The sequence below is a fragment of the Myzus persicae genome, unplaced genomic scaffold, assembly GCF_001856785.1.
Source record: "Myzus persicae strain clone G006 unplaced genomic scaffold, MPER_G0061.0, whole genome shotgun sequence".
Classification (NCBI taxonomy): Eukaryota; Metazoa; Arthropoda; class Insecta; order Hemiptera; family Aphididae; genus Myzus; species Myzus persicae.
The window spans coordinates 250,174-266,312 of NW_019104156.1; the positions used below are offsets into that span (position 1 = coordinate 250,174).

The following is a 16,139-nucleotide window of genomic DNA, read 5'->3' on the forward strand; positions in this document are numbered from 1 at the left end:
AATTCGCAACCAGTTTTTAATGTGACGTATCAAATGAAAAAGCGTCATAATTCGCAACTTATAAGTTAAAGCTGATATTATACCAATATAACGTTATAGTCACTTGGGTGAATTCAAATAAACCCGGATAAACTTTATTGTGATTGCAGTGTTTTTTCAGATCTTCAAACTTGTATTTGATCGGTAAACAATTGTTAAACCCTACGTTATTTCATCTTTGAGAGCTTATGATATGAAATGTATAAAACGTCCAGAAGTTTAAAATTTAAAAAATATTTATGATTTTCGAACCTTAGATCTAGTTTAAAATTAGATTTTAAATTAGATTTTAAACTAGAAAATAATGAAAAATCAAAGTATCATTAAAAAAAAACTAATATTTATTTTTGAACAAAGTCAATGTGTAACATGTGTGAATTTATTATATTATTGTGTTTAGGTTACAACGACGTACATAACGTACTCATACCGTTAATTTAATTCAGCTTAGAAACTATTTACTTGAGCTGCGGAGCTTAACAATTATATTATTATTATTGGTCCAAAAAAACGATTTCAAAGTTTACTTAGGTATAATAATTCCACATTCATATATTATCTTAGTTATTCCATTATTTTTAATACTAGCATTGTACCTGTACGATTATTGCCCTTACAGCCTTACTATATTATTGCCCTTAACTATTGGTCGATTTGTCTGACATTTAAAATAGATACAACTACAATAAACATGCGAATGACAAGCGTATTATGAAGAATAAATTGTCAAAGGACTCACCTGAATGCAGGACTATAGTTGTGATACACAAGATAACGGCGGCGATGTTATAATTATTAACGTTGTTGGCGTCGTGGGTGGTGAAAAACCGTTTCGTGACCATCCGGACGACTGCCATTGCGGTTCCGTCGTCGTCGACAATGGTAACGGAAGTGTTGCAGCACACGCATGTAGGGAGAACTAACCGGCTCTGGAATCACACTGAAAGTAAAACATAAAATCGCCTGTTTAATATTATTATATTTTAGTTTTTTTTTATCCCCGACACATTTTATTATAACCGGATATCCGGTGATTTTTGGCACACCGCAAAGACAACCTGCAGCAGAAGCCGAGACGAATCTGAGGATGCCGATTTCAGAAAAATATACATATATATATATATTATAATATAATATGCAATACAATTAATAAATTTTTCTGTTTTGAAAACACTCTTTACTGAAATGGCATATTGATATTATTATTATAATATGATGTACTATATAGTTAGGAGCCAAGACTGCATTCAATTATTATGTTTATAGACCAATCAACCACGAGTATATTAATATGGTTACACTGTTTACCTACTTATATAAGTTACAGAACTTAAGCGCAACGGCCTATAAAATACCAACTCCCCAACCACCGCCATTAATCATATAATATAACTTGTAGAAAACAAGAAAAGACGTGGATGCATTCAATGACTGACAGGTTTACTGCAGTATAATATTCATCTCCAGCTCAACACATGTGTTTTATAATTTATTTATTTTCACCCTCCGTTATTCGATTGTTTTATCTTATTTTTTATCAGAGCATTTTGATTGAAATAGGTATTCATAATGAGGACACTCCAGATAATATAATCAATTATATGCGCACTTTATACCTAAATTAATAGGTTTGTCTTGACCTAATTACGCTATACAATATTTCCAGACGCATCACTCGCACACTTGATAACACGTCCCGAGGTTAAGGACTACGACAACGATTTTTTTTCAACGATTTGCCACACACTTAAGTTTTGGATATGATTCGTGAATATTCTATATAATGTATAATATATAAACATCCAATTAATTGTTCCCATTAGTTTTTAATTTTTTATTTTCAAAACTAAAATATATTATAGGGTGCACGTCTTGTGTTGAGACTTGGGAATATAATATTTTAATGAAAATAAACGCAGTTGCTGGGGTATTATGATTGAGTATCAAAACAATTTATAGATATCAAAATCACATAATATTTTACAGTAAATTTTTCAGACTATCAAAACATATTTTCAGATTTTCTTATTCACTATTCTATTTTAATTATTTTCAACAACTAATCTCAACATTCGAGTTATTTTCATTCTATCTGCATAAACTTTACTTGTACATTATACCGTATTTAGACTTTACAGTGGTATTATATTTTAATCTGTGATCAAATTTGTTTATTCTTTAGTATCGTTAATAGAACTAAGCAACAGACATCATCTCAAAAATAATTAGTTTGAGTGCCGTAATTGAATTTCCATTCGGTAAGCCATTCGAACGATTGTTAAGAGATAATTCGTTGTGATACGTCTGATGGGTAGGAAGTTCTGGAAAGTCAAAATGTTCACTAATTTTTCATTCGTCGTCCATATTGACATTCATATTATAATTTAGCTTAATTTAAACACAAAACTTATGTAAATCGATAAACATTAAGGAGATTTTTTTATTCTATGATTATTATTATTTAAAGCTATTACGTTCACATTTCTTCCGATGGCTCGCTATTAATTATCGTATCAATAATAATTAGTGTCTTTATATTTAATTTAACTAATGTGTCCAGTCGGGCAATTTAACATAGTAAAACAATCAACAAATGCAAAACAACATGCAATAACAGTTTATTATACAGGTATACAGTGACTTAGTAAATTATAAAAGTCAAACCAGAAAAGATATATATGGCCAAATAATTAGACTGAGCAGTAAAGAAGAATTTTTTAATTCGATTTGAGCATTTTTTTAAGTATTTGAGAATTTAATGCTACACGTCATGATTGCTTCCATAAGAGTAGTGGGAAGGATCAATGAGAGAATTGACTCTAATTTGGTAAAAAGAAACATGAAACTGAATTGTATAGAGTATAGAATGTCGAGGAAAGCATTGATGTAAAATGAACTAAGCTGAATATGTTGGCAGCAAGACGGTGAGCAGAAAACGAAGGAATATTTAACGATAAATTACGAACAAGAGAGTAATCGTGTTTGTGATGATCAATTTTCTGTAAGTACTATATACAGCATTAGTAAGGAATTTGTGTTCTGTGCACGTTAGAGCCTTAATTGATCCGTTCCTAAATATGGACGCCAAACCACTGCACCATATTCTAGTGTAGATTAGACAAAAGCAAAATAAGAGAGACAACGAGAAAAAAACGATATGAGGTGAACATTTTAGCGAACTGCTTTTGTAAACCCTAAAATCTTAAGAGCTTTACAAGTAGTTATCTTCATGTAGTGCTCTAAACACAATGGTAGGGAGTAAATAATTCAGAGGACCTTGATGAGAAACATTAAATAAAACAGGCTGATTTTGAAAGTCCAAAATGCGAGATGAATAAAAATGGAAGTACACGACCTTGTACAAGCCATGACAACATATTTAGCATGGTTGAATGATAAATCAAGGCGCTGAACCCGAGAAGAAAATATGATAAGTTCAAATTGAAGCAGAGGGCAGTTATCAAGAGCATACATTTTTATAGATTTTTATTTTATCAGCAAATAGGAGGGATTTCACATGAAGATGTGTGCTATAAATGTAGGTTATAGGAAGTATTTCTGAATTCTGCCACTTAAACTGTTAAATAATTAAGGAGGATTGTTTTTCAGAGTCATTGAAAGCAGAAAATATATTGTATTGGTTGTGGACTGAAGTACTAAATATACTCGCTGCAGAAATCAAGATTCAAGAGTCGAGATCTAGAAAATGTGTGCAAATATTAAAGTTGAGTTTTCAAAATAATATTTAAAATAGTACTCTAAATAAATATCTGGGTTAAAATATGTATAGATATAATGAAAAAACTATGGTGTTCAAACGAAATCGTATTATACTTGCACAATATTATTTATAAAGTAACGCCCTTTAACTAACAATCGTAGATAGATTGGAAACATAGAACAAAGCGTATGAATAATAATAGCAATATAATATTTTATATTCATATATAGTGTACATAAGCTAAGATAAATATACTATATAATATAGATATAATATAGAATAATAATATGATATGTCCCTTGCCCGTCATTGATGATAAATAATAATGATCGTATTTTTATTTGATTTATTTATAATGTACTTAGATACTTACTTGTATTATGTTCGTTTTTGCTACGGTTTATCGAAAGAGACATTAACTTGATGAAAATATTTTTTATAAACTTTTAAATTTTTTAACTTATCCACCAGTTCTTGTGACCATTAATAATACCTACTTAGTATTTTCCGGTTGATGTGAAGAATTATACATCGAGACGTTAGAATCATATTTGTAACTGATATCTACTATAAGTAGTTAAAATATAAAATGCGTTTATTTATTTGTTTTTTGCACCAAAACTTCTTAAAATGGTGCATCGAAAATAATTTGGGAGTAAATTTACGCTAAAGAGCTTCACAATATTTCCGAAATTGACTTTTCCATGAAATCGTTTTCATGGATGAAATACATTTATATTGGAACAACAACCATATAAATCTGATTATTTTCTTTTGAGTTATCATACCTTGGTACATTTTGTTAATTTTTTCTGTGGTAATAAAAGGGATAAAGAATTTTTAAAGTTGTCACTTGAACAATATTTCAATATATTATATGGACTTTCCTGATCGTTACAGAGGCCCATTATTTATTTAGGTAAGTGTTATTATATTATTGTTATGTTATAAGTGAAACATGGTGATTTGTTAAGTTTGTTTACATAGTCGAAAAAAAAAGGAAATTATTTAAGTACATCGCTTAGCCGCGGCATCGGCAAAGGAAAAATATTGTTTATTGCCGTATCTGCAGTCAATCGTTGTGTTATCGGTTTACCAGTTGTAAATTATTAGAAACGAATTAGAACCTCATTTTTATTTATTTGAAGTTATAAATTATACTACTTAATGCGTTGATAATGTCATAATCTTAAAGCCATAATTGTTTATACATTAAGTTATACAACAAGTGTAATTTAAAATTTCCCATCATTTCTTATCTTTATATAATAATAAAAGGTAATAAATTAATTTCAATTGAAATGTTATTTTTATTTTATTCTAATACAATCCTAATTCTATAAAGAAGTTTCACTTCATCCTCGCGTACTCATGTCTCGCACAACACGCACAACACTCACATTATTTTTACTCACACTGTATACCTACAAAGTTCAATAATCAAGGATTTTAAACCAGTAAATATTTTTGTTGCAATAATTTATTAAGAGCTAAGAGAATATTGTAATTTCACCTGACCACTACAGAATCAAATAATTTGGTAAAATTATTAGTTATTTAATAAGATAAATTTAGAGAACATTATAAATCATTTCAAGTGTAATCAATAAAAAATAACCATTTTTTTGATAAGAAAATTCAATACAGCTTCAATACATTTCGTATTTACTTTAAACGTTTAGATTTAAATAGTATTAAGTACCTATATTATTATTATAAATACATTATTTTATTCAATTATAAAATCTCAGAGTTTACATAGATCTGAAGTTGTCGTTGACCGTTGTTTCCGTGGATCATAATATTATGATATTATGATATTATTATATTATTATATTATTATGGTACGTCAGGTATACACAATATACATCATGATTCGAAATAACATAATAATATATAGGTACATGTAATATTATAATAAAATACTTGGTGTTGCTCGATTAGGAAAACTCCGTGCGGGATGTTCCGCGACAGTTTTTAAGTTTTACGAAACTACGCTTGTCATTAACACCCGACGTGCTGCAGCCTGCAATATTATATTACATAATATTATAACAATATATTATAATATATATTATATACACTCGGGATACCTATTTTTGTTTTCCCCCATAAAATATTATTTTACGTCGTTATCGCATAAATCGCGCATAATGGTATATTTGAACTGGCGCGGCCAGCATATTATTATCGTTTCGATTTGCCGAGCGCGAACATTATTTTCCTCGTGTGACATGTATGATAAATACACGTATATATATATACCAAGTAAATATAATAATACGCGTTTAACCTTAACTCGTAGATATTTCATAGTACGGCTCTCTCGATCGTTCCGTTTTCAACGACTTTCTAATATCGTCGGATTAAAATATTTAAATACCTATTATGATGATAATATATAATATAATATATATATAATATAGTATACATTATTGTATTGGGTGATTCACCAAGCAAGTTCGCCCCATTTTTATCCTTTATAGTTTATAATGATGCACTTATTCAAATTCTGATTTTCGAACATTTATTTCACCAAACATTGTTTTAAGCAAATTATTGTTTTCCAAATGTTTTTGTACCTAAATCGAAATTCGTTTCTGAGTTATTCCATTATATGTGCTAAGGATGATAATGATTCATAATAATGCATAATGTATTAAACAAAATTCAATTGACTTAAACACTCGAAGAATTTAAAAAAAATATAAAATTCAAGTAAAATGAAATATAAATTTTCAAATCGTTATAGTCCGCAAGCTGTAACATAGAACTTACTCGTTTGAATTTCAATTTAGATATGATGTCAAAATTTAAAAATAAGTCATCTATTTAACTGTTCACAATTAAAAGGGCGTGGGCGTTAACTTCTTATATAAAAAAATAAATTGTGTAAAAAACTCCTCAAATTGCAAAAAAAATAATATATGTATATGAAAATGTAGTCCTCAAGTACACTTATAAGTTATAACTATCAAAAATAAGCATTTAAAGAAAAAAGGGGATACGCATTCTTGGTTAATCACCATGTACACTGAAGAACTGTGCCTATAGGTTAAGTACCTAACAACATATTATTACCTATGTACTCTCTCGCAGCTTATAACGTTGACGTCTTTCGCGGGGAGCGCTTTCATATTATTAAACAATTTTTAATCGGGTCATCTTTATTTTTGTAAAATCAAAACACTCCTCGTCTGGTTACACAATCACCTTAAATAGATAAATATAATCGTTGCTATTTTTTTATTTTATCGCCATGAATATAATAAAATAATAATAATAATATAATATATGTGATAATTTTGTACACAAACACGTTCGTATGTTAAACGGTTTTTGAGTTGGAATCGTATATAAACTTTCGGACGGGTGTGCGGTAAGGCGATAACGCATTCCTCTATCTCGTCGTTCGTTTCCACATCGCCAACCTCCCATGTACACGATCTTTAAACAACTATGACTTGTTGGAAATTGCATTGCATTTTACCAAACGATTTACGGCCGTAACCCGTGAAGACCATATTATCATAATATTATTATCTTGGCGATAATAATGCAAATTATGCGGCTCGTATTTAATGGAAAAACAAATTTGAAAATAATATTATCCGCTCGAACGATGATAACGCTTTTATTTTTTCGCTCCAACGCTGCAGTGATATATTGAAATATTATACTTTTATAGCTGTTTAAATAATTAGTTACTCTTACCACAGATAATTAAATAATTTCCACTTTGTTTTTCAACTATATTATTATATGTGAAATGTAAATGTAGGACAAAACGCTAAAGTTTTGACAGTTCAATTTCTCGTTCGAAAAATTATTTGTCTAAATATTATATACAATAATAATATAATAATAGATAGTATGCAATACGCGCGTTCTCAACTGAAATACCGTTTATATTATATTATTATCTTTTGTACAAACCCCGCCGACTCCTGACGACTATTTAATCTTAAACTATCATTTTAAATAATATATAAGTTATAAAGGGAGACGAGAAGAGATTCCTTGCCAAGTTTAGTCGACGCAACAGTTTCGTTTGGAGAAATTATTTATCTTCGTCTTCGACGCCGTCGTCGTCTCTCACAGAAACCAATTGTTGATGTGTTCAGTCGCAAGCACTACTAAAATAATATTTTATTTTCTAGTTTTTGTGACGCCTCCATTGTTAACATCGACTACACTTAGTGAAGCTGTTATTCAACATATTTTACTTATATTGTGAATTTTCAAAGCGCATACATTATTGATCCCTCTATTGACGGCACACGCGATAATGATGTTATAACTTAGGTACTCGCGTACTTATACAATAAGGGAGATTTTTCGGTAAGATTTTCTGTTGTATGAGGAATCGAAGAATAAGCGTGTTTTTCGCACAATTTTTGCGCAGTTGTTAAACAGATCAAAGAATGTACTTTTTTACACTGAGCGTGAGCATTATGTAAATTATGTAAATTGTAATTGTATTGTCGTGTTTCCATACGCTAAGATTAAATACTAAAAATCATGTTTGAAAATTCGTTGTAAATAATTATATATTTAACTAGTAACAACTAACAATAGTACCTATTATACATATTTATATACAACGCGTACATACATTTGAATTGGAAACACAAATATATTAATTTACTAATGATGTTGCACATCAATATTATTCACCTGTTCACAGCGCATGTATCTCTAATCTCTATATAAGGTACCTCCGATCTAATTACAACGATTTTAAAAGTTTTTTTTTGATAGTAATAATGACTATTATTCGACGCGCTGCAGATCGTTTTCTTTTTTCGCGGGTGAAGAAGATGAACGATGTTTCCGACTTTGAGGAGCTCGGTGACTTGCGCGCGGGGAGTGAGGGGACGAAAACTTTTGTCCGCATTTAGGACCTTTTATGTATATATATTATACATAATATAAAGGGACAGAACGGTTCTGTTCTGAAAAATCAAAGCGACACGCCATGAACGGAGGGAGCAAACGAGGTTTTGACATCCCTTCCCCAACCAACATTGACTGACGAGTGGTCCACAAGGGAAGATACGAGAAAGGAACTTTCCGAGACGAATAATATATATATTATCGTTTATATTATTATAATGCGGGGCCGGTAAAACGTTCGAATCAATTTGCTAATGGGGCGCGAACATTCACAGAGGAGATGACTACATATAAATTAAATAATAATACCTATATCTATATATTTAGCTGATATGGTATATTATGCCTGGTTACCTTGGTGGTTTTATTGTTTATCTACTATAACTATGCAACTAGGTACATACTATTATTTATTATACTCATATAAAACCGTTGCAATTGGTTCCGCGCTTCGACGGTGTGTGATTTCGACGGTATATTATAATAATATACCTAGTCTACAAAAAAACTCTCATCCCACTATTCCACATATTACAGTATTACACCGCTTCGGGCACACTTAGCCGCCGTCGAAGGCCCGACAACACTTCTGCAGCAACCTGCCGGCGCCCATCCATTCGCATTACTATCATACATCCGCGGATATTTCACCACGGTGACGAAAGGGTGTATATTTGGCTTCGATTAGGTGGGGGTGAGCCGCGAGGGGAAAAAACGTATTTCGCCAAATCGATTTTTACGCCCCACCGACCGATTTCGACAGTGCAATTCGACAATGCCCCCCGACCCCGCTTCACATCCACACTCGCAACTCCTTTAACCCAGCAGCAGCAGCACCGAACCCCGGACCGAGTCGGCAGAGATTTACTCTCTTTAGATACAATATAATATATATATATTAGTATATATAGGTATATATAATACAGTTGGGCTCGCGGAATGACCCGGAGAGCTGCTTGCGTTCCGGACCCCGCGATACGCGTGGCTCAAGTCTCGAAGCCAAAAATCCAATGGCCCGCGATATCGTCGCATGTGGGATTGAATAGGTTTTCGCAAACCTCGACTTACGCGCGTGTATCATTTGATGTACATATACCTATATATTATTATAGCCATAATATCGTCGTACAGTGTACACGTGTAAGTGTGTAACGCGTGGTCGGGAATACATATATATATATATATTTAGCACACTCTCGCACAATATATAATAATATGTTCGTTCGAAAATATATTATATGAAGCGTAATTAAGCGTAAAAGTCGTGTGCGTTCGAGCATCTCGCTTTCCCTTCGTCTGTATATATTATAATATATATATATATATATATAGATATATATGTACAAACGGCCGTACAACAATATAATAATATATTAACATTCGACAACGTGCGACCAACTGTACATAACACGTACTATAATACACGTACGACGTACCTAACTAATACAGTACGCACCTATATAATGTACTAATAATTCGCGTTTGTTGAAAACATCGTGTTGGAAACCAAACAATCCATAGTTTTTTACGACCACCTAGTACGCACCAACCACGAAATCAAACGTTAATAGACAGTACTTATAATAATAATATAAATAAAAACACAATTAAGACGTCTCTTCGGATTTTGACTATTTTTTCCATTTATAGCTTCAATTTGTTTTTACTTATAATTATTACCTATAGCTGTATACTAAATTGTTGTGCTTTATTGACTGCAGCATTAAAATATAATTTATGTGTAGCTACCTACTGCCTATTGGGATAAAAGTACAAAAATTATAACCAAATAATCGTAATATATGTGTGTGATATTAAATTAAACATCTATTAAAATTCCTTTATTCTGATGATGATTAAATAACTTTATAACTTTTATGGCTTAATATTTTTTTTTTAATTCAATTAGAATCTGATCTGCTTCTAAAATAAAATATTTATGTATCTATCCAGTCCTAGGCTAATATGGAAAATAAATTACACGGTGGTCGAGTGCAATCAACTAGAAAAATTAATAATTTCACCACTCACATCAACTTCTCAATACAAATTAATGTAATATATGTATTCTATTTTCATTGAATTTTCCATTCGATCAAAATATTAATAAAGAATAATAAAAACTAATAGAGTAGGCACTAGGTTAATTGAATCAAAATGACCTGCACCAAAATGATGCTATCACATAAAGTGGAATTCAATGATATATTATATTATTATAGTTATATGTGTACACAATTATTCTGGTTTCGATTATTCACGTCCATACAATTATAATCGTTTGATAATATAAGTCACTCTTATCAGAGATTTCATACATACAGAAAAAGGAAATAATAAGACTTTTTTACACTCAATAGCGATATTATTGCATTCGTCGTTGGGCACCTATACCAATCAATAATATGTGGCAGGTCCACGATACGATTTTCCTACACCGAGCAGAAAAATAAACGGTTTTGTCGGTTTTTAAGGTGCGTGTTTGGTTTTTATTGTTGTAGATAAGTCAAACAAAGTATTATTGAGTCAAAGTGAGACACACAGCCACACAGGCGTCCAGGAAATAGCGCATCGTTTACATAAATAGTGATCCATACAATACTATAAGTATGCGTTATAATTGAGCTAAAATCATTAATCTTTATCACCGAACCGCCCGACTTCATTTATATTCAGTACGCATTTATCCGCATTTTTTCTCTAAAAGACTGTCTTTGCATCTACACGATGCAGCGCTGTAGTGTTATACAAAAATAATATATGTATAAGTTTTAGAGTTCACGCTAGTTGCAGTCGATTGGATTTTTAATTTTAACAATTTTGTTTCCGTAAATGTATTTTAAGTATATATTATCATGATTATAATAGTCGTATAGAGTTTTCGGAGAGTTGATTGTGTGAACTGTGCGTAAATAATATACCGGTACAAACGCATGGCTAGGGATTGGGGCGTCAAACCGTCTACCCTTCTCCGAACTCAATCCGTAACAAACAGTTAGGGTCGGTGCGGCTCGTGCTCGGAATCAAAATACACCCTTACAATATAACAATCATCATCATCGTCATGCATTATACCGTTTGATCGGGAAAAAAAAATTGGCGGCCTTGTAAAATGAATTCCAAAAAATAACACCAATATTAAGCTCAAACGATACAGTCAGACACTTTATAAATAAAACTGCAGAACAGCTCTTATATGGATAATATTTCTACCAGGAGTGCTACTTAACGAGCATTTTCTATTGTTTACCGGATTACAGTCACAAATACCCGTTTACCATCATACTTAATATTTTTGATAATAATATCTATACAATTTTATTATAACATCTGTTTACTTTTAACATGGAAATAATATTTTAACAAAACAACTATTGTAATTAATAAAGCTCGGGGGCAGCTGCACTACAAGAAAACTATCGATAAAATTGATTGCAATATATTGCAGTATTATATTTTAGTCACTAAAATGTTTTATGGTTTTAATTAAAAATGAAACCTAAATTCAACAATAATCATGTAGTTTAATTTGATTCCCATTAAAATATGGCAATACTATAATGTCATGTTTAATGCTGTAAACGTGAGGAATAGAAATTAGTTCGGTACCTATTCTTTGGTGATCTGTGACGCGGATTTTCCATTAAATTGTTGTTATTATTATCTCTTATTTTATAGTTCTATAGTCACATCAATGTACAGGTACTTGTTAACTAAAATAACTTAAATACATTTATACGCGAGTTCACGAAAAAGTCTTACGATTCGGTGATAAATTAGGGTGCTACGCATTTTTTTCAAATGGTATGGCTCATAATTCATAAAATATCAGCAAAAACTGAAAACAATGTCAGTATAATTTTATGAACACAAACAAAATGCAATATGATTAAGGAATCTCATAAGTTTGAAAACATCGCATTAAGAAAGATCATGAATAAATCCTAATTTTTGCTATTTGCAAGAAACAGATTTGTAGCTTACCAGGCAATGGAAATATGGATTGATAGAAAAATCAAGCAAGTACAATATTTTTTGAGCCCTAATACTCATTTACCTACTAGTGTTATATTATTACATTAATATTATCATTATTCATTGTATAAATCACAAAATAAATTACGAGTTTGTTGTGTTTTTTTTCAAACCACAGATCATAATATAGGTACACTGATTAATGATTAATAATTGTATATTTTATAAATTTGTAATACGTAAACAATAGTATATTTTCCCGGGATTCATATTGATTGAAAATGTTGTTGCAAACTGAGGTACTATAATTTGTAGATATTATTTGGAATTGTTAAAGTGCAATAATTATCCGTAGATTTTAAGTGTTCCTAGTCTATTTAAGAATGCAATGAATAAATTATGACATTTATTTGAAAAAAAAAATATATTTTTCTAATAGCCACTAAATAATGTATCTAGAAGAATTGATAAGAATTGTATTAATTCTGTTTACTTACAGTTGTAAGATAAAGTTGATTTTTGATTATTTAATTTTGTATTTAACTTTTTTTTAATCAATAATATAATAATGTATGTCCGTATCATGTAAATCAACCAAACAAAGACATTATAGAACTAAGGGTTATTAAAGCAATACGTATATAATTTGTATTCACAACAAAATACCGAATGTTCCGCAATCGTCGACTGTCGAGATAATTTACTTATGAAATGTCAAAAAATATTTACGAGTATTTTAATTTTATGATGTGAATAATCGCAACAACTGAACATCATATTATCATATTTAGTACAACAATCTGCTGTTTGTCAAGTACAAGATTCATATTTATACCACTTAGCCCGTTAGCCGTTCGCAGACTTCATAGAAAACCTATTTCATTGAGTGAAAGTACAAAATATAAATATATTAGTATTGTTGTCGTATACGATTTTGCAATCCTAATCGTCGGAACCTATTCAAATACGCCAAGAGATTGAAAGTCACCGCAGTATTAGAGATACCTGTAGCAAAATGTGTTAGGGTCTAGGAATGCCTTGAACTAATTTATACCTATACTCTCTACTCAGGGTGAGATAATTTTGTGTGGGCTTGTTATTGGTCGGTCAGTTAATAGGACGTGTATCGCGACTAAACGAACTTTTTTCACTTTTTTTTTTTTACTTTTGTAATGATTATTATTATGATATTATAATAAAATATATTATACGAGTACACCAGTGTTGTTTACACCTTAGATTGTAGAACAGTGGTCAGGTTATAGAAATAAAATAAGAAAACCATCGATACAGCCGAATTCCCATGTCCCTATACCTATAAAATAGAGCAGGTATCTACATGATTTCCTAGACGACTTCTAATTTGAAATCACCGTACGGTATACAAAGCTGTATATTTGGAGTTTGGACATAGACTACCGAGATTGATTTTTCCAAGTCGAAAAACAGAGCAAACTTAGCGTCCACATAAAAATAATATAATATTATAATACATCCGCGGATATCATCCATCAGCATTACAATATTGAAGTATTGAAGTGTTAAATTATTATCTGCTGTGTGCTTCAGTAGAAGTCGTAAACGTGTGTTCTGTTAAAAAGCACCACCTAGTGGCTTCTTTTTCAAAATTTCATTTGGCACCCGGCAACCCCGGAAAATCGCTAAATTTTAGTAAAAAAAAACAGAGCGCAATTTATACTTCTGTTATTGTTATAATATAACTATTACAATGTGCGCAGTTCGAACCGTTCGTTTGACCGACCATTAACATTCTGTTGAGAGATTTCTACTATACGTTCTGGTAACCACGGCGCTGTTGCTGCGGGTCATATAGCGCCACCGTTTTTATACAGATAACAAATCCTGCAATCGTGTTCCGCACCTGTCGCGAGTCACGACCGAATTCCGCGGGCTTCGGTCCTGGCAGATTATTCCGCATTATATTATTTTTTATCATAACAATATAGATACGAGAATGAAACCGAAACAATTACAACGACAACAACGAAAACAACAAAAACAACAGCGTTAACAGAGAAAATCGCCACTCACATTGTCCGTCTCGGCGATCCGTTTCGGCGGCTTCGGCGGCGGCGGCTGCAGAGTCCCGCGCGTCTCGGTCGTGTCGCGATGCGCGCGCGTCCGTCACGTACTGAAAAGCGGCGGCGGCAGACTCGCTCGGTAGCCTTTTACCCACTTTCCCGCCCGCCCCGACGCGACCACCACCGTATCCCACCCACTCGCGGCACGGCCACCCGGCCACCCACCCACGCCAGACCGTCTCGTCGAGCGGCCGCTGCACGGCACGCGCGGCGCAGTACAAAGCCGCGCGTAGTACGGCTCGCGTAGTATATACCATCGGCGGCGGCGGCCGTAGCGTAATACGACCTACCTGCCTCTGCCGCCGCCGCCACGACCACCGCCTCCACCTAAGCCTCCACCACCAACGACACCGCCGCCGCTGCCGCCAAACATGCGCCATTCTGTCTATATCAAGTCTTCTACTACGGTGCACACTACTACTACTACTATTACTACTACTACAACTACTACTACTACTACTACTACTACCATCACGCTACTGTTATATACGTGTACTATATACACAAGCGAGCGCACGCGCATCAGTACACGATCGTACCGAACCTATGTATATACACATGATATAGTACGCGTGTGTATATCATGTCCGTTTAGTCCGTAGGTATATATATGTACTAGTATAATAGTACTTTGATCTCTCGTACTTTGTAATTTTTTAACTCGTGAGGGCGCTAAATCGCAAGTTGTAACCGAAGGATAATGTATAGAATAATAATATTATACATGCAATGTACCACTGTATTTTAATTATACCAGTATACCGTAGCTATTGCACCCCCCTTAATTATTTTATATTTTTTCTCTTATTACAGTTTGGGCTGCATATCATAATAATAATAGAATACAAAGAAACAACTGATGTTATTAACACACATTAAATGCAATAATATTATGTGAATCTGTATGATAAATGATTTGTAATTTATTCTATTCGTTAAAAGTTTAATTTTGCACATTTTCATCCCACGGTTGCTCGCGTATGCAATTTATCATAACGTATTATATTATTGCTTCGATTCTAGCAATCTATAAACGACATCAAAATATCACTTGGGCCTACATTATGTTATTTGACGACCATCCATTGGCGTTGGTTATTATCGGCAAAAAAATTGACCATGAATGATGAAGGCCGATGATGTTCGTTGTTATTATGATATTGAGAGAAAAGTAGGCACTCTCAACATAGATTTGTGCAGCAGTTTATGAACCACTACTTAATTACCAGAGATACAATGTAATATAAATTGTACTGCAGTATAGGCTAGTGAGTGCAGTGAGTGAATTATACATTTCTACCATAATCATATTATAAAACTAAAGTAAAAACACTGTGTGCCCCACACCAAACATTCAAAAAAAAAAATAGTGGCTGTAGCACTGCAATTTGCGTGTTGCGCGATGA

At 32.3% G+C, this 16,139-nt stretch overlaps 1 protein-coding gene across 4 annotated transcripts in view; it reads right to left on the reverse strand.

Annotated features, from left to right (window-relative positions):
• Positions 1-14,815, reverse strand: part of LOC111039458 (protein Skeletor, isoforms B/C) — a 100,846-nt gene extending 86,031 nt beyond the window's left edge. Inside the window, exons 1-2 of one of the 4 annotated variants that reach the window (XM_022322990.1) lie at positions 14,684-14,815; positions 779-979 (exon numbers count right to left, since the gene is read on the reverse strand). In XM_022322990.1, coding sequence (XP_022178682.1) covers positions 779-896 — 118 coding nt within the window. In that variant the 5' untranslated portion in view covers positions 897-979; positions 14,684-14,815. The other 3 variants (XM_022322991.1, XM_022322992.1, XM_022322993.1) reach the window with 3 other exon arrangements.
• Between the last annotated feature and the right edge of the window lie 1,324 nt (positions 14,816-16,139).